The sequence below is a fragment of the Sebastes fasciatus genome, chromosome 19, assembly GCF_043250625.1.
Source record: "Sebastes fasciatus isolate fSebFas1 chromosome 19, fSebFas1.pri, whole genome shotgun sequence".
Lineage (NCBI taxonomy): Eukaryota > Metazoa > Chordata > Actinopteri > Perciformes > Sebastidae > Sebastes > Sebastes fasciatus.
The window spans coordinates 10,969,089-10,989,078 of NC_133813.1; the positions used below are offsets into that span (position 1 = coordinate 10,969,089).

At 39.6% G+C, this 19,990-nt stretch overlaps 1 protein-coding gene across 2 annotated transcripts in view; it reads left to right on the plus strand.

The window, feature by feature from the left end:
- The first annotated feature begins 564 nt into the window (after positions 1–564).
- The window catches only part of igsf9a (immunoglobulin superfamily, member 9a), a 63,216-nt gene continuing 43,790 nt past the window's right edge, over positions 565–19,990 (plus strand). The window contains exons 1-3 of one of the 2 annotated variants that reach the window (XM_074618637.1): positions 565–696; positions 11,812–11,906; positions 12,059–12,259. In XM_074618637.1, coding sequence (XP_074474738.1) covers positions 11,846–11,906; positions 12,059–12,259 — 262 coding nt within the window. In that variant the 5' untranslated portion in view covers positions 565–696; positions 11,812–11,845. Of the gene's footprint in view, positions 843–11,811; positions 11,907–12,058; positions 12,260–19,990 lie in introns of both variants that reach the window. The other variant, XM_074618636.1, reaches the window with a different exon arrangement.

Sequence of the window (19,990 nt, forward strand, 5' to 3'; positions counted from 1 at the left end):
ACAGTTGTGGGACATAAAGAAAAGTGATGTTTGGCCCCATAAAATGCTTCATAAATTTAATTAAATCACATTATTTAGTAATTAATTTTAATGTCATGATGGGGAATAACACTGTATATATTTATCAAGAATTGCCCTGCAAATTTTAACATAAATACATTCAATACTGGGACTTAAAAATGCCCTTAGTTGCAGAAACACCCACATTTTGAATGCAGGACTTTGACTTGTAACAGTATTTCTACATTGTGGTATTGCTACTTTTAAGTACAACATGTGAGCACTTCTTCCATCACAGTTTATTCTGACTCAAAGGTCCAACAAGTTGTCCTGGATTGGCCTCCAACATCAGGTAAAGGACACCCTCTTGTGGTTCCCACTAAACTGGGTGCCATCAGGGGGATTAAGGGCTAAAAAAAAAAATCGCATCCTTTTCATCCTCTGCCTGCACAAACAAACTCTTACAGTGAGTAATCTGCATTGGTTTAAACATTAAAGGGCTTAAAGGGCTGTTGGTGGTTCAGTTTAATGTGGTGTGAGTCTTTTGAACACAACAAGGAAACAGCAGCAGCCAGCCAGAGGAGGGAGGAAGGTGGGAGGGATCCAGCAGAGTGGCTCGATGCTTCACTGTCACCTGTACGTGAAATGAACACCTGTTGCTGCCGGTGAAAGGAAAAGAAAACGCTCATATTTCAGGTAGTTTGAAACGCCACAAAGGAGCAAAGGCCTGCTTTTAGTTAGTCAGACTGTTACCTGCAGACTGAGGCAACAAGAAGGACTGAAAGGAGCAAACTAAGGATGAGTTTTTACCAGGAAGTCCTCCAGTAACCGAGCAGCCACAGGTAGGATCAGTGAAACTCCTCTGCACTAGTTAATGAGTCTGAATGTGTTTCTGACTTCCAGCAGCTTTGAAACGATGAGAAATTAATGCTCTGAGTCTATATACTGGGGAGTGTGAAATTTCCTCTCAATCCTCAGAACAGTGTCTTGCATTTAAACGTGAGTAATGAAGTTTTTTTATGGTGGGATTTTCAGTGTTATGTGAATTGTGAAATTGGTAGAAAGTTTGTGGAGCTTGTGGAACTTCTCACGACCAGTTCAATCCTGCCAACTAGGTCTGTGTTTGTGTCTCTTTTTCCACTGGCATTTAAAACCTGGTAAAACAGGGTCAAGATAGTGGATGTGTGGAAATCTTGCTCCAAAATTCTGCCAAAAATAATAAACTAAAATCATATTCAGGGCTTTAAAAAATTGCAAGATGACAAACTGCAGGTTCATGTAATTTAATTAAAATCATAAAAGTGTTCGAAATAACCTTTCAGAACCCTTAAAACCTGGGAAAGTATGGTTAAGATAGTGGATGTGTGGACATTTTGCTTCAAAAAGCTGGCAAAAATAAATTAAAATCATATTCAGGGCTCTAAAATTGCAAGATGACTAACTGCATTTTCATATAATTTAATTAAAATGATAAAAGTATTTAAAATAACCTTTTTAGAACTGATTTTTGAACCCTTAAAACCTGGTAAAACATGGTTAAGATAGTGGATGTTTGAAAATTTTGCTTCAAAATTGTGCCAAAAATAAATTAAAATCATATTCAGGGCTTTAAAAAATTGCAAGATGACACAATTTTTCATGTAATTTAATTAAAATCATAAAAGTGTTCGAAATAACCGTTTAGAGCAGATTTTTTAACCCTTAAAACCTGGAAAAACATGGTTAAGATAGTGGATGTGTGGAAATTTTGCTTCAAAAAGCTGCCAAAAATAAATCAATCATATTCAGGGCTCTAGAAATTGCAAGATTACAAACTGCACGTCCAAGTAATTTAATTAAAGTCATAAAAGTATTTGAAATGACCTTTTAGAGCAGATTTGTAATCCTTGAACCAGGTAAAACGTGGTGGATTAAGGTGGTCAGGGGCCCCTAGGCTACTCTTTGTATGGGCCCCCCAACCTTACTCATCATGCTTCAATGTTAACAGAAAAAAGTAAGTGACATGTATAAAAGCAAACGTACACTGGCATACACACACACATTGAGACAGCCTTTAATCTAAGCCTTGAAATACCTGGTCAAGTTAGGGATTTTCTTTAGTAGATCTTGGTCATGGTGTTCTTTCAGCCGTTGTGCTTTTTCGTTTTTTCGTGTGCTACATGATCATATATTTTTCTGATATTTTGCCACTACTCTGTCCAGTAGTGATGTATTATTTGAAGACCTTATGAGCCTGGTCATATCAATGGGGCCAGGTTCATAAGGTCAGCTGATTGGGTAGATGTGTCCCACTTTGTTTAATTTTTTTAATGTTTCTTATAGGCCAATAGGGGTAAAGTTCTTTCTTTTTTTTTTTCTCTGAAGTACATTTAAATAATTTAAATAATCTGACCAATCTGGGACCCTTGCAAACATGGGGCCAGCCTGTGCATTAATAATACAAATATTTTTTGTATCCTTAAAACCTGGATAAACATGGTTAAAATAGTGGATGTTTGAAAATTTTGCTTCAAAATTCTGCCAAAAATAAACTAAAATCATATTCGGGGCTCTACAATTACAAGATGACAAACTGCAGGTTCATGTAATTTAATGAAATTCATAAAAGTATTTGAAATAACCTTTTAGAACAGATTTTTGAACCCTTAAATCCTGGTAAAATATGGTTACGGTAATGGAGGTCTGGAAATTTGGCTTCAAAAAGTATTCAGGGCTCAAAGATGACAAACTGCAGGTCCATGTAATTTAATTAAAATCATAAACGTATTTGAATATTTTTCATTCAGTGCTTTTAATGGTTCAAAGAGCAGCAGAGTCCGAGCTGATAAGTCTCTCTTTCTCTATCCTATTCACCCTATTCAGCACATTGATTCAGTACAACCTCACAATTGTGTAGAGCCAGACACAGAATATGAAATGTCATCTCTTTGTGCTGTTGACTTTGTATTAAGACCAGAGTCTTCTCTTCATTTCACAGATTATGAGAGAAATTTTCTCATGACTTCCCCCGGACGGGTTCATTTAATCATTTCAAATTGCATTCATGGTTTGATTGAGTCTGTTAAGGTGCCAGATGGGCACAGTTTCTCCACAATATATAACATTTTCCCTAAAGTTTACATCATCAGAGTGCAAATGACTTCATTGTGAAGAGATAGGACTGACACCACCTGAATTATATGGATGCAGTATAAACACTTTAAATGTGATAGTTAAAGCAGACTGAAGTAGATGCAAATTATTACCTGCCAAGCATCAAAAAGCTCAGACCAGTGTTTTTGCATGCTGTATCCCAGTGCAAGATGCCTGTTGTAGTGTTAGTTTAGACTTTGAGAGGAGAGTCAAAGGTCTCTGCAAAACCATAATGGCATGATTGGAAACCAACAACTGTCAGAATGTCGTGAAAAACACAATTGAAAGTGGTTGTAATGTAAAACCAACTGCTATTGCCCATTTAAAGTCCCTGAAAATTTGGCTCCAAAAGTTTAAGAATTTCTTTATAACAATGATAATCATGACTAAGTTCGCTAAAATCAAGGTTACAGTAATGTTGTATAGCGTGCTGCAGGAATGAGTCCTAAAACCTGGAAATGAGTTAGCATTTTAGCACTTCCGGTTCCCTCGTCTCAAAGTCAATGGGTTTTTGAATGTGTTTTTAGTTAGATGCCTGAAATAAGGTCTGTGGTTAACTCAAGCTGAAGAGATTTTAACATTTTGTCCTACGACATAAAATACGTCAGTAAATATCCCACTTGTAGATTTTGAAGCTTTCATATGTCTTCAAAAAGGCGGTTGCTAACAGGTGGCTAAATGAGACTACTAACAACATCATGCCGACTCGTCCGCCTTTACAGCCTTGTTGTGTATACTCGCTCTCATGTGACCATGTGTTGTTGGCTTATAGCATAACAGTAGCTTTTTACTTGTGGCGATTAATGCTTCAAAAGTGGTGTTCATTGGTGAAGATTATTTTGCTTTGGAACTTCATGTTCATGTAGGACCCCATCAATCATAGGAAGAAGCTGATTGGGAAAATAGTTTCTCTTAGGGACTTTAAGCTCAAGAATTAAATGTAGTTCTGCTTTACCAAAAGAGTCTGCAATAACTTTTAAGTGTTTTTTACACAGTCAAGATTGTCTCCTGTTTTGGAAATCGTAACTTTTTAAAGGGGACATATCATGAAAAACTTACTTTTTTTTCAGTGCTTGTGCTCATATATTTGGGTATCTGGAGTGCCTACCAACCCACAAACTGTGAAATAAGACAACCCAGTCAGTTTTTTGTGGGCTGCCTTGAAACCGCCCACAGCTTGAGAACTACCTTTGCAAAGCTATGTAGCAAGCCAATCAGAGCAGACTGGACTTTTTCAGGAGGCAGTCAAAAAGAGACAGGCATTAAAACGGAGCGTTTCAGACAGAGGGTGAATACAGGTATATTCAGACGGACAGTAAAAGAAAAAAGAAAGTGTTTTTTGAATATTAAAGCATGTAAACATGTTCTAGTAGAAACTCAAAATACAAGTATGAACCTGAAAATGAGCATGATATGTCCCCTTTAAGGTGTGGACTCAAGTCAACATCACTTGGACTTTTGAGTTACAATGATTTGATATCCTCTCCAAGACCAGCAAATGTAAAATTATGTTGTAAAAGCATTCAAGCATTTTCCTGACAACAGATATCCTTTGAATCAATTTGACAGCAGCCGACCACATTTCCCCAGCTTTAGGGAACGGTGCATTTGGCAGTGAAGAGCAGCAGACAGACAGCAGATGATACCTCAGATTATCAGACTGAGATGTAAAGACTCCGCTGCTGTCAACAAAAAACAGACGGCTACGTGCAAAACATTCGCCCCCAGAAATAACACCTAATTGCACAGAAGTATTATTAATAATTTAATGGAAAAATGTTCAGGCTGTTCTCATACACTGTCGTAGCTAATGCACTGTAATTCATATCCATCCCACGAAATCAATTTGTATGTAACCCATGTAATTGTGAACCAGGAAGTATAAGGAGTGACAAATGCAGCATAGGGAGGAGGTCGGGGTGGACCAGGGGTAAAAAAACGCCTAACTTTTGTCCAGGAGACCGGTATTAGTGCTCCGCGTGAAACCAGAAGTCCACGTTGATTTATTCGTCACGTAACTTTCCTATTTAAGGTACGTCATATTCTGAGTTATTTTAACCTAAACCACAATCTTTTCCTAAACCTAGACTTAGTAGTTTAGTTTGCCTAAACCTAACCAAGTTGTTTCCTGTGAAGACGGAAGTTTTGAAAAGATCGTATGTGTGTAATGAGTGGAAATTGACACGTGTTGCTGGACATTTGTAGAAAAACGCACGAAAAATGAGGAATAACTTTTCGTAAGCTATCATAAGCAGGGTTTCCACCAAACGTTGTCCCGGGACTAAAACTACTTTTCAAGGAACTGAAAGGTTCCTTCAGCCCACTGTTGTCTGCTTGATGGTTATTTATTTGTGCTTTAGAACGTATAGTTGTGAAGCAATGAGAAAATAACTCGTGATCTCTCTCTCTTTTTCTCTCTTTTTTTTTTAATGAGTCGGGAGGCTGACAGCAGAGCCTAACTTTGCTTGTTTTACCAATCATTGACGCCCATCTCTGCAAACCCCGAAAGTCCCGGTACTTTCAAAAGTACTACCCCCCGACCAGAGCCTTTTTGGGATGTAAAAAAGGTCCATAAAATGTCCCCAGAACTTAATTTAGACCCTGGTTCCTGCAGTTGAAATAGATGAGTTCCTCAAAAGGTTCTTAGTTCTGAGGGAAAGTTCCTGCGGTGGAGACAAGGCTATACGAACCGTTGTATGAGGATACGTTGAAAAACACTTTTTTTTTTTATAAAGAATTGTTCTGTACTTTTCTTTAATTCTCACTGTTAGACTATTTAAAAAAATTCTAGTAGCGTTAAACTTGGTGAAGGGTTTATAATGACTTGTTTAGGACTTGAAACACTGACTTGGTACTTTAAAACCAAGACTTTGATGTTGCCTATTCATGATTTACAAAGCAGTGACTTTGCCCCATCTATTCTTTTAATCCCTGACATATATTTGAAGTATATCTCATAGGTTAAATAAAAAAAATATATTGTGGCTTTCATCTGGATTTGCCTGCCTGCTCACTGATTCATAGAAAAGATACCTGATGTTTGTACTGTGAGCACAGAGATGCAATACCCACACAGTGGAAATCTCTTTATTTTTCCTTTTTTCTCTCACCTTTTCAGTCTGTCCTATTTTCTCTTAAGTGCACATCAAACTGAACCACGCGGAGGGTTCCTATTGTGATGGGAAGCTTTTGTTAGAATTTGAAAATGGGCTCTTCTAAGCCTTGTGCAGGCTATGAAAAATCAAATGTACACTTACAGGGCACGGAAAAAAATAACGTAGCTCCTCGTGGAGAAGAACTTGAGCTCTGAAGTAACTTAATCACAATAACAATTACTGCTGCAGAGGTGGGTTACGGCAGGTTGCATGGCAATGAGCAGCGTTTTTGAGATGTGAGAGGCGTCTGTCGATAGGCACTCTGACAAGAGTTTTCAAAGCATGACGGCTAACAGAGCTGCAAAGAGCCGGTATAAAAAAAAAACACTACAGAAGCATGTTTGCTATGTGAAGAAGGACAGCCTCGAAAAGATCAATGAAATGACGTTGAGAGATGGGAAAAGAGGAACTGAGTGTTAGAAATTGAAATTATTGGAATATGGTGGTTATAGATTTATCAGAATACAGAAGCACGTCAAGAGAAGCACTTTGGAATCAGTGAATATCCTTTAAAAGCTGCATTGATAATGTTTTTTTTTTAGTTAGACAAAGTATTTCAATGCTAATAATAATTAAATTTTCAGGCTGTCAGACCATACAAGGCCTGTATGTTTCTGCCTTCTTTTTTTAAATTACTGAGACTTTTAAAGCAGCAGTAGGTAGAATATGTAGCTATCATTGGGCAAAAAAATTCGTAATAACCTTTCAGCGGGAAAGGAGGTTAAATAATGCTCAAAACTTGTGCTAAATTTTGGCAAGGAAAAACTGTCATTGCCATTTTCAAAGGGGTCCCTTGACCTCTGACCTTAAGATATGTGAATGAAAATGGGTTCTATGGGTACCCACGAGTCTCCCCTTTACAGACATTCCCACTTTATGATAATCACATGCATATATTTTATGCTAAATGCAGTACCTGGGAGGGTTTCTAGAAAATATTTCTCAATGTTTTGTGTTGTTAATTGATTTCCAATAATATATATATACATACATTTGCTTAAAGCAAGCATATTTTCCCACTCCCATGTTGATAAGAGTATTAAATACTTGACAAATCTCCCTTTTTAAGGTTTATTTTGAAGTGAAAAAATGCTTGATTAATCGCGATTAACTATGGACAATCATGCCATTTATTGTGATTAAATATTTTAATAGATTGACAGCCCTAGTTTAAAGTTAAAAACACAATTTTCTGTTCAGTGTTTTATGTGTATGTCCCTTTTAGGTCGCAGCACATTAGGAATTTGACTCTTTTTCTCTTTACTCTCCGTCTGGTCAGAGGTTAATGTCCAATTTAGCTTGCTGGCACAGATACAAACAGCCTTGAAACCATCCAAAACCCACTGAACAAATATCCCATTCCCCAAAGGATACAGTACCTGTAGCTGTCTCAATCAATACCTAGGGCATTATGAAGGACATGTTTTGAGCAAACAAACCAGCCACGGCAATTCTCACGGGCCTAAGAAATGGAATTTGATCAGAAAACAAATGTGTAGGAGTCCCTTTATCTTTTGCTTTCAAGTACGGTGGGGTAAGCGGAGGCAGAAGTGTTGATAAATCTGTTGCTGTGCCTCCGCCGCGATTAATCAGCTGGTCCCCATTTCTCTCCTTGTGTAGATTAAAAAGGCAACAACACAGAATTCCAACCGCATGCCTGTCACTGACATTTCTATTTCTGCCAGCAGATAAATCTGCGTGACACAGGACGCTTTCTTTTGTGAGCTGCTGGCTCATTTGTTATAGCTTTAAACATTTCCCAGAGTGCTGTGCTGTCACTGTGTTTGTGTGCAGTGTCAGAGGAAGGAAAAATACGCCTGCGCCGGGAAATGTCTGGAGACCATCTGTGTTACCATGGCTGAGCGTGTCACCTGTGCAGGCCGCTTTGTTTGGCAGCTCTATGAGTTCTTGGTTCAGATTTAATGACAGAAAATGTCCTGCAGCTTAACGAGATTTAGTTTTGCCTCTCGTCTTTCCTCTTGCTGTGTTTGCCACACTTTCCTCTGCTCTTTCTCTATCCAATTTTTTACCACTGTTGATCCACTTTATTGCTTCACTATTTCGACCAGACACACAAATAAGCCTTACCTTGTCAGAGCAATAAAACTAGAAACAACATTTTTATTCATCAGTAGCTGTCTGTATTTGGAAGCATCTGGTGATATTTCTTTAATCAGTGACACGACGAAGGCCATTACAGGCTATTCAATCCTTATCACCGCCATTCTTCTGAGTTAACAAGGGGCAGTCGATGAAGGGCGAGGAGAAGATGCTGTGCATCCGTTCATTATTTGCCAAACAGGCAAGCGTCGCTGCCGCTGCTTAGTCATGGCAACAGGCAGTCTTAATTTGTGCCGCACGTGCCGCCCTTTTCGTCCTCACCCACTGCGCCAGGATGAGAAACAACAGGGTCGTAATGGTGAAACTTTACCTTTTGCTTGCCTGGCACAGCCTCAGCAAACACTCGACGCCTAATTCAAATGTAATAAGTTCCGGATGAACTCTCTGTTGTGCTGCTTTGCATGAAGGGCAGGGGAAGGAAGTCTGTCGAACAAATGGCATTCAGCAGACGCGCCGCAGATTGGGGATTTTCTCTTGTTTTTTCACTCTCGCTTTGATTTTGTGGAAAATCTGTGTATGTTGTGCTGTTTGCTGAAGCATGGGAGTGTGTTGGAACAAGCACGGCAGCTGTTGACAGCCTGCGTAATTGTTTTTTACCGGTTCAGACTTTGCCCCAGCCATGAAATGAAAAAGCCCATAAAAGCCTTATGGTTGGTGAGGGCAGACATGGCCTGTAAGGCTGCCGGGACGAGGCGTGCTCACTGTCCATACTTAGGAAGTGTAGAGAGATCACTGAGGATGACAAGGACATCATTATTTGACCATACAAGTATATCAAAGTCAACCTTGTCATTTATAATGGACCTTTTTATCCTGTATAAGGTTTTAAACACACACCTGTGACCATAGATAGAGGTCAGAGGTCAAGAAAATGGCCATGCCAGTTTTTCTTGCCAAAATTTAGTGATACGTTTGGAGTGTTATTTAGCCTCCTTCGCAACAAGCTAGTATGACACGGTTGGCATCAGTTGATTAAGTTTAGGTTTTCTAGTTTCATATGATGTCAGTATCTTCACTCTAGCTTTAAAACTGAGTCCGCTACAAGTATAAAGTACCTTTATGCCTGTACACGAGATTTGATGTCATTTATGTCTTAGGAGGTGAAGTTGTTATTGCTTTCAGATGTTGTTCCTTGTAATGTATCATGTTGCAATCTATTATAGTGCTGTCAAGGACAGATCTCCACACTGGTGAACCGTATTGTTGGCCTCCTCTGTGTGCTAATGTTGACATTGTGCTCTGTGGCAGGTAGCATTCAAGAAATGAATTACAGTACTGTTTACAACCAGAAATGACAAAGCCAGGTGCTGTCAATCAACTTACTTCCAATTTAATAATCAAAATCTTTACTAATAGTGAAGTGATTTTTTTCTTTGTTGTTGTTGCCGGTTCTTGTTTTATGAGCTGTCATTGGAGCTGGTGCACCTCTGCCAACAATTCACTTCTTCCCTGCTGTGAGCAGCTCCTTCCTTCCTGTTGTGCCTTGCATTGAGGAGCGAAAGCTGTCCCTCGACACCATAATCAAGAATTACACAATTGGCAGAGCAAAGTACACTTTATTTCATCAGTAGGTTTTACTGAGTTACTTTCCACCACTACACCGGCAGTGGTGGTTACCAAGTAGCCTACATTTACCTATGTACTACTGCTATTAAGAACAATTTGTTTACATATTTTATTGTATTTTATGCTACTTTACACTTCTAGTCCACCACATTTTAGAGGGAAATGTACTTTTTACCCTTTTTTTTATTACATGCATTGCTACATTTTTTACAGAGACAGTTCAGAAAGGAGACAGCAAAGAGTATAAAAAGAAAGAGACGAAACTCCGATGTTTTTTTGACAACAGCCGCTGCCGCCGTTTTGGATTGAACTCTTATCATATTTTGAATATTCTATTCTTCAACACAGGCCAATTTGGTAGAGTATGACAATAGAATAGAAATCATTTAGTTTTACTTTTGTATGGCCCTTTTTAGGTGGATATTTTACTGGCGTCCGGGAGTCGCTTTCAGTCCAAAATGGCGGAGGAGTAGCTTTGCGGCTGGGTGCTGATTTTGCAATGGAATGAACAAAAAATGTACTTTCACTTCTTGGCAATATACGTTCTTTGGAGACGGTGCACTGAGAGTCTGTTTCCTTTTTCGCCACTGGCACAATATGAAAAGTTGAAGCCAATGTTAGCTAACGTTAATTTGAGCTAATTTAAGGTAAATGTAGCCATATAACGGACATTTACTGAGTCAATTTGCTGACTTCATGACTCCTCTCCATTTGTGCTACTGTGACAGTACTTTCACAGTAACAATAGCTTAGCTAAATGCTAGCATGTCATTTGTAGCTACAGTAGGCTAGTTGTTGTTCAGCAAAAGTTAAACCTAGTTGGCCACTGTGGCACAGTGAATGAACCACATACTGAAAACACAGTCTCAGTGTTGTGTGTACGTGGAACAGAGAGCCAGTTTCTCTCTTATCTGGCACACTTCTTGATGTTTGCCTTTGTGAGTGTGGAGGCATGTTAACCTTTGCTCTTCATATGGGTGTACTCTACAGTAATGAACTCAGCTTAATGAGATGTTGTCATAGATTCGAGTGGGCTAAAGCACGTAAGGCTTGACTGGTGTGTGGCCACAGAGCTGATATCAGCCCATCTCCTGTCAAGTCTGACGTTAACCAGCAGCAGCCGTAGCACACTGTAAATGGCCTGCGTGATCCAAGATCTCCCAACAGCATGTGTGGCATTTACTAATCCATTTACTGTTTTCATACAGTAGCTGGTAGCTTCTGCCATAGGAGGTGATTTAAGGTAGAAACGATTGATGGCTGACTGTGTATGTGTCTTAACTCTGACCCTATCATGTTGATTTCCTCACTGTGGTTTACACATTTGATAAAACGGAAGCAGGGGTTGTTTTGAATAACAAATCGGTCGCAGCGTCTTGACATTAAGTTGCACTCCATGATGCCTCGCCGTAGCCTACGCTCCCCATCAGCTCAACTTATCTCTGTCCTTGAGTGCTGAGTCTCCTGGCTGCTCCAGCCAAATGTCTTCATTGATGTGCTCTAAATAAAACACTTAGATGTCGCTCTGCACGTGACTCTCGGAAAGATTTATGTGACATTTATGACATTTACTTTCAGAAAAAGATATGGGGCCAGGGAGTTTTCTGGCAGCGGAGGCAGCTCTGCCCATTTGTGTAATGATATGGGATGAATTCCAGTTATTGGAAAGCTGTATAAAAAATCTGAGCGCTCCTCTCCTCCTGTCTGTAAAATTATGACAGAAGCGGCAGCTCTGCTGTAGCCTTTTTAGTTTGGAAATCTGTCACAGATGGCTGTCTCCTTGCATGCAGCCAAGGAAGTAATGTGATTGTGACAATTGTGTCTCTTTTGCCAACAGATTGAACATGCTGCAGGTTGTATGAGTGACAGATATGGGGCCAGCGAGATCATATTTGCAGACTTTCACTGTGGTGGCACTTTTTTGCCTGTTTTGTAAGTATCTCCATCTTTTGATTAGAAAGATATTTTGCATCCCACCGTCTTTTCTGCTAATATTTTCCATGGCATGCACACACCATTGTCCATATTAATCATCCCATCACATATAAAGTAACTTGTCATTTTGCTTCTGACAAACCGAACAGTGACCATTGAAGGTGTGAGGCCGGAGGTGCGTGGAAAGGTCGGAGGTGTGGTGGAGTTGGAGTGTAGTTTTCCTCCATCAGAGCCAGCTGCTGTGTCCTCGGCGTCCCTGCATGTGGTGGAATGGGTCCGACAGGGACTCGATATCCCCGTTCTGATCAAATTTGGATCCTATGCGCCTCGCCTCCATCCACAATATGAGGGTAAGAATCGCTGGAGAGGATCACAATACGTTACGTGCATCCCTACTGTTCACTGTGATTGCTTGTCTGTCATTGTTTGAAGCAGCAAATTTCCTGCATAATACATGCCTGCTCTACATGTAAAGTAATATATTTTCAACCTGGGCTTTCTTTTATATTATATTATCATTTATATGGTGTTTACTGAGCTTGCTGCAAGTGTTCATCTCATTTGGGAAGAAGAGTGGGTATTTAACACTTTAACTTCCAATAAGATCCGTATTGAAACATCGGCATGGCAAATATTCTAAATTGCAGTACGGTAATACAATTACATACACATGAATGTTTGTTTAGGGTAAAAAAACATTTATATCTGCCAATATATCATTATTAAATAATAATTAAAAAAACATACAGTTGAAGGTAATTCTCCAGACTTTTCATTGGTTCAAAATATCATTTTAAAAAATGTTTTTTTTTACAACCAAATACCTGCAAATCTAAAAACATTCCCATCGGCCTCGGCTGTACTTTGTGTTTAGTGCTAATTAGCAATTTTTAGCGTGCTAAACTACGATGGTGAACATGGTAAACATTATACCTGCTTAACAACAGCATTCTAACATTGTTGGCATGTTAGCATTTAGTTAAATTAAATAGCTAATTTAGAAAAGTACAGCCTCAAAGAGCCAGTAGCAGGGCTGTAGACTCTTAGGTCCTGTTCAGACATGGCATTTACATGCGTCCTGAGAGATTCGATCACAAGTGGACAGCTTTAAGTATGTCTGTTCACACCTGGCATTAGAATGCGTCTCCACATGTGTCTCCAGTGACCACTTGTGATCCAATCTCACTTCCCCGCTCTATATGCAAATAAACACTTAGTAAACACATGGCTAATACAGCGGACGTTATGACGTAATTTTACATGAATGTAAGTAATTTTATCCTACATATTCGTGAATTTGGGTACATATTAACATCAAAATAAAAGGGTATTGTACCGGCGTTCCCCGGGGGGACCTCCGTGCCGCCATCACCGCTGCCTTTCCCAGGCAGAATGAGAGCAATCGAGCGGGCTTGCGAGTGACAGCTCCGTGCAAAACACGACACATCTCAGAAAGTATGATAATAATGCACATGCCTTGTCTGATAGTCTTCAGATATGTAGTCTATAAATAATATATATTTTAATATTTATTATTTATTTATTATTATTTTAATATTTTAAAATACAGTTGTATCGACAGGATACAGTAGAGCACAGAGGCTGTTTCCATGCTGCGAGGTAGACAAGCGCTGGCGTCTGCCGCAGTGAGAGCTGCGAATCCCAGCGGGACGTCAGTTGAGTAGGCGGTCCTCAATGTGGCCCAGGAAACATTTGCGTACACACTGCTAAAAGAATGTGGCCATACGTGGCCAAGACCTCCTCTGAATGTGGTCTGAGCAATCGGATCTCAATGCGTCCTCAATGCGTCTTGAATGCATTCAGACCTGTACTTAGAGCTGTCCACTTGTGATCGGATCAGTCAGGACGCATGTTAATGCCAGATGTGAACAGGGCCTTAATCTATAGTGAAGAAAGTAAAACCTTGCCACAAAATATCCCACAATAATTAAAGTAACAGACCTTAATGCCACTACGTATGCAATTGGAAAATTGTGATGCAGAAAAGAAAAAGTTTTTGGCTCTTAGAATTGATTGTAAACCGAGACTGAGAGTGAAGCAGAGACAAAATCTTTACCACAATCAATCGTCATTATAACAGAAATTAGGAAGGTTGAAAATAATTGGAATGAGGATGGTTATGACATCCTTCAGTCCCAGTTTCTTCCGGTGAAAGAATGTAACCAGTATCTGGGTCTCCGACTATATTCAGTACCACACCTTGATGGCCTTTCAAACTAGCCTCAGTGGGAGCTTCTTTTAAAGCAGTTAAGACTCTCGCATTGCATCATCATCTATTGTGCACTTTCTGCCCACAGCTCCAAGAACAAAGGGAGTCTGTGGGGAAAAGGATCCTCAATGGACCAGGAATACCTTTGTGTAGCTCCTGTTATCCTTTAAAGTCACAAACAATGGGACTAGTGTGGACAAAAGGAAAGCATGTCTGGGTGGCTCAGATCTTCCTTTTGTCAGGGTGTTTTTTATTTTCCATAGAGCTGCCTGAAGAGAAATTCAACCTATTGACCCTTTCAACGGCTATTTGAATTTCTGCTGCAGCACCATGTACGTTTTTTATAAAATAAGGTTTTAGAAATAAACTGCCCCAGCAGGCGTGATGGTACCACTTCAAAGAATTCATACTGTTTAACATTCTGGTGGGAGCCGACCGCAGACAGCTAACTACCACTTGTCATTTATTTCCAGCAAGTTGAATACCGGTAGATAGTAGACATCAACAATCATATAACAATGAAACAATTTAAACCCTACTTACTCGCTGTTGCATCAGTCATTGAAAATTCATGCCGTGCAGCTAAACGTTGCTCAAACCCACTGAACTTTATTTTAAATTCTAGTGGAGATCTCAACTTTTCCAAAGATACCAAATATTTCCGGCTGAAGTTTGGGGAAATGGGTATAAAATGATGGGAAAGACTATCTTGAATACCTCCGTTTGAGTTTGAAATGTTTCGCTCAGTGTAAAGATTGTTTAGCTTCACTGAAGAGCTGGAAAAAGCTGATACAGTGCGTGATACTCTCAGACGGTGTGAAATGAGTGGATTTCCACAACTTTAAAGCTACTTAAGGGAAAATTATGGGGAGAAAAAAGCCCATTTGTCGAACAGCAGGTGACTTGTGAAATAGAAATACCACACATTTCAAGGTTAAATCCTCTCCAGTGTGACTATTTGGAACCATTAGAAACTGATTGCCTTTTCCTTTTAGCTGTTGATCACATAAAGTAAGCAATTAGATAATCAATTAGAACGTCTTATCAACATAGGAGTGGGAAAATGTGCTTGCTTTATGCAAATGTATGTATATATTTATTATTGGAAATCAATTAACAACACAAAGCAATGACAAATATTGTCCAGAAACCCTCACAGGTACTGCAGTTAGCAAAAACATATGCTCAAATCATAACATGGCAAAGTCAAGCCCAACAGGAAACAACAGCTGTCAGTGTGTCAGTGTGCTGACTTGACTATGACTTGCCCCAAACTGCATGTGATGATCATAAAGTGGGCATGTCTGTAAAGGGGAGACTTGTGGGTGACCATAGAACCCATTTTCATTCGCATATCTTGAGGGCAAAGGTCAAGGGACCCCTTTGAAAATGGCCATGCCAGTTTTTCCTCGCCAAAATTTAGCGCAAGTTTGGAGCGCTTTTTAGCCTCCTTTGCGACAAGCTAGTATGACATGGTTGGTACCAATGGATTCCTCAGGTTTTTTAGTTTCATACGAAAGAGCCAGTACTCTACCTTTACACTGAGCGCCCGCTACAACTTCAAAATCGCAAGTTGCGATTAGTTATTATCACATTAACTTTGACAGCCCTAATTTTTTTTTTTTTTTTTTTTTGCCTTTGTCGAAAGAGTTGATGCGGTAATTGGATTATGGAAACGCCTTGGCCGAATAAATTCTGACGCAGCAAACATTTAACTCACATGACTGACTGTCTTCGTCTCCGGACAGCATGAAACATGGCCAATACTAGCTGACGTGAAAGAACAATTAAAACTTGTCCAATTGAAACAAATTCCTGAAGACCTTTCCCTTTTCCTGTAGTCCATTAGATCATGGATGTATGAGTTAGATGGCCAAGGCGACTTGTTTTGTTTCCAGTTTGCATCCTCTACTTATTCTATTGTTTACTGGTGGATTACAGCCATACGTAGCATAAAGCACCAACCTCTGACCAAACTACGCTGTCGCCGAGTTTATTCGTTCCAAACCAGTTGATGTAAATGTGCCTAATACGTAAGTTTGCTTGACAGTTGAATGGAAACATGGCTAGTGTGGCTCATTAACATGATTTTAATAGTTTTTGAACAACAAATGGAGCTCTATGGCACAGAGGAATAAATCAGGCTTTGGCTGAATAGAAAATACTTTGTAGGATCGATTCATTGTTGGTTTTGGGAATCTGTTGACAATAATAAAAGTATAGAATATTACCAGCCTTAGCCTTTAGGCCACTTTATTAGTTCAATCTAGAAAACTCTTTGGTATCACAGATTCATTCATTGGTTGTAAACTAACAGTAAAGAACAGTAATCATTCCATTAAAGGTATGTGTTTGTCAAAGGATCTGAACCTGCTTTCAGCTGAGCCAAGGCCTTTTCTCGTTTGAGCTGAACGCCACTCCCTCGCCCAACCCCAGCAGGAAATACGATACTGACATTTACATAGCAATAAAGTCAGGGTGAACCTTGGCTGATGAATTATCGTAAGTGGGAGCGGGGCAGGCTTTAATTCCAGCCCGGGCCCATAAAAGACAGTCGCCTTTTGTCACCGACTGTGAAGACGATCCTTCAACGTACGCTGATGTCACAATTCATTACGCCGGATGTTAGTTTCAGAAGAAGTGGGGTAATATACAGGTAGTAAAAAACCCTAAAATTTGCCTACACTTTGGTCCATGAATACACTGCTTGTACACTTCGTTCAACCATAAAGCATCCTGCACAGAAAAGCACCTTCTTTTACAGGGACAGGTATGCTAATCACATGGCTCTCCGGTGACAAGCAGAAAGCTGTTCTTTATGGATACAAAAGGTTTGAAAAAGATGCTTTGTCCAGTCTGATGCTGAGCTGGAGCTTTCTCACAGGTACTGGCTGGTGTGGGAGTAACAGGTGCAGCATGGGAAACTAACGCTTTAGAGATGGATCGAGTGGTGTCGATTTCACCTCCTCGGGCCACGAATGTTCTCGGGTGTCTCTCAACGGTTTGGCTTCAAGACCCAGAGTCCAACTGTTGTTTAGCTGTTGTGATTCGAATGGCTACTCAAGTTAACTCAACTGCTGCTGAGGCTCATTTTTTTTCCCACCACCTCTTCGCCCCCTTTTAAAAGGATGAAAATCAAACTTTCCTGATCGCAGGCCACCTCATCCATCAATATGCTTTGTGTTTGACCGCGTGTGCAGCTCCTGACGCGTGAGATACATTAGATCGCTCCCCCGAGAGTGTTAAGAGCTAAAAGGGTTTAAATGTATTTGTTGTAATAGAGCGGTAAAGATCAGAGGATTAGTGTCTGCTCTGTGAACAGGACAGAGAGTCCCTCAGCACCCATACAGCTGCTGCTGACTCTATAAAAAGTAAATACAGCTGTATAAATGCACTGTTCGAAAGCTCTTCCCGTGCACGCCCCATCACAATCAGCTGGAGCAGGCTGTGTGCGTCCGTAGCAACATTACACACAGTTAACAAGGCTAATATGCTATCCTTTCCCTCGTGGACAAACATGAGAGTTTGCACTGGGATTATTCCTGTTCGTTACAGCAGCGAGTGGCTCTGCCTCTCAATTCAAATTCGATCAAGATCGCACAGCGGGGCTCAATGGAGCGACAAGCAGCGAGGAGTGAAACCTTATCTGCCTCTTTCTCTAACCGAAACCTGAATGCCTCTGTGCGGCTTGCCAAGCGCTGACGACATCCCTCAGAGGCGATGTGGGCTTCCTGCCCGTGAATATCACATTCTCAGGGACATAAAACGTCGGTGTCGCACGACAGCGGTATCGAATTTAAATGATTTTTCATTCAGAGCCCTGTCCAAACCGAACAAGACACCTCCTCCCAAAAGAATTTTGTCATTTAAAAACTTAATTTCCCAAAATGTTACATATCCATTTTGGGAGAAAGAAAATCAATATCTCTGGTGCATCCTTCACTCTGGAGACAACTGAGGGAAAAATAAGTGTTCCTTTTGTCATTAAAGGGCCCTGCTTCTTAGTGAGTTTTATGAGGCACCACGGACCTGCCGTCATTTCACAGGAATACTTGATTGAGTTTGAAACGTGTCATTTTTTTCAAGTTTTGTTTTGTAGTTCAAAGCACGATCTGCTTAACAAGTGCTTGACAAAGACACCCTAGGTGAATAGGGTAACATATTTAATAGATATCACCATACAACTTCCCCAGTTGATTACTTACATTAGGACAATTATTTTTTTGTAATACAAGTTTTCTGTAAATGTATGTTTAAATATGCAAATGAGGCATTATCATATCAAATATGTGCTAATTTGCATAATTTCCTGAACAGAAATCTGAAGCCAGGTTCAAAATTCTTGTTTCATTTTGTTCACATTGGACATTCGAGTCAAAGGTTTATACAGAGGGAATTTTGGATATCTCTTTTTATCACTCCATAAATCAGAAAGTGCTGTCAGCAGCCATAAAAAAAATCAATTTTTGCCATATTTTCAGGTATTAAACGTTCTATAAATCAGGCTATGAATGATATATGGACAAACCCCTCAGCAAAAGCCTTCGGAATATAGATAGGAATGAACCAGGAAAGTTTGGTGTGTGTAAGTGCTATTGATGTGGAGATTTCTGGCTCAGCCTATGAGGAAAAACTCATTGAGAGATAACAGCCTTTAAAAATATGTATTGTAACATTTCGGGCTGTCAAAGGTAGCACAATAATAACGTGTTAACGCAAATTAATTTTAATGCCACTAATTTCTTTAATGCATTTTTAGGCTGTAGGCTGTGTTTTATGCTAAATGCAGTATCTCTGAGGGTTTCTGGACAATAATTGCCTTTGTTTTGTGTTTTTAATTAATTTACATTAATAGATATATACATACATTTGCATAAATCAGTATATTTGCTTACTCCCATGTTGATAAGAGTATTAAATACTTGACAAATTTCCCTTTAAGGTACATTTTGAACAGATAAGAATCGTGATGGAAAATCATGCGATTAATCACAATTAAATATTTTAATTGATTGACGGCCCTAGTTTCAATATGCAAATGAGGCATTATCTAATGCTAACTTTAGAAGACATTTACAGGTGCAAATAGACATGGTGTAGTAAAATAACCACTTAAATGTGTATCGTTGATGTTTTCTTTCCACTTGTTGGAAGAAGACATGTAGCTCAACATGGACCAGTGCATGAAAAACAATGTATTTGCCTGGGGTGTGTCCCTTTTACATAAAATAGAAAACCCAAATTCAGGAATAAAATCAACTAAGCACAACATCGGTGAAGCAGTAATAACATAGAAATAGAAGCTGTGCAGAGTATTAAGCATCAGGCTTAACATTTTAGCTGACATTATGAAAAGGTCAACCGATAGAAAAATTAGTTTTCAAAGATTTTGCCAAGGGTGACACTTCAAAACGCTTCTTGATCCATGTAGAATGACTTTACATGAAGGTTTTTAATTAGGTAGTTCAGTTGAATTCAGATTATCTTCCATTTCTCCTTTTGAAAGCAATTGTCTTAAAGAAAGATGATGACCGTCACATTTAATAATCTACTCTAAAACCAGCAGAGCCTCTAGACGTTTCTATTCAGGCTGAAGCTTTTCATTTGTAAAGAGTTGTATTTTGTCACACCGCTGAAGGGTTTCATGTTTCTGTCACCTGAGAGCGTATTCTACTGGGAGGAGAAGGGGGCCTTCAGTTGGAAACAGTTTGGCCAATAAATGCATCGGGCAATTGTGTGTGAGTTTGAGTGTGTTGTATCGATGTGGGTGTGTCAGTGTGGGTGTGCATGAATTGAATTGATAGAGGATATTGTTTTGCTTGGACCAGTCGAAAAATGAGCAGAGATGGGG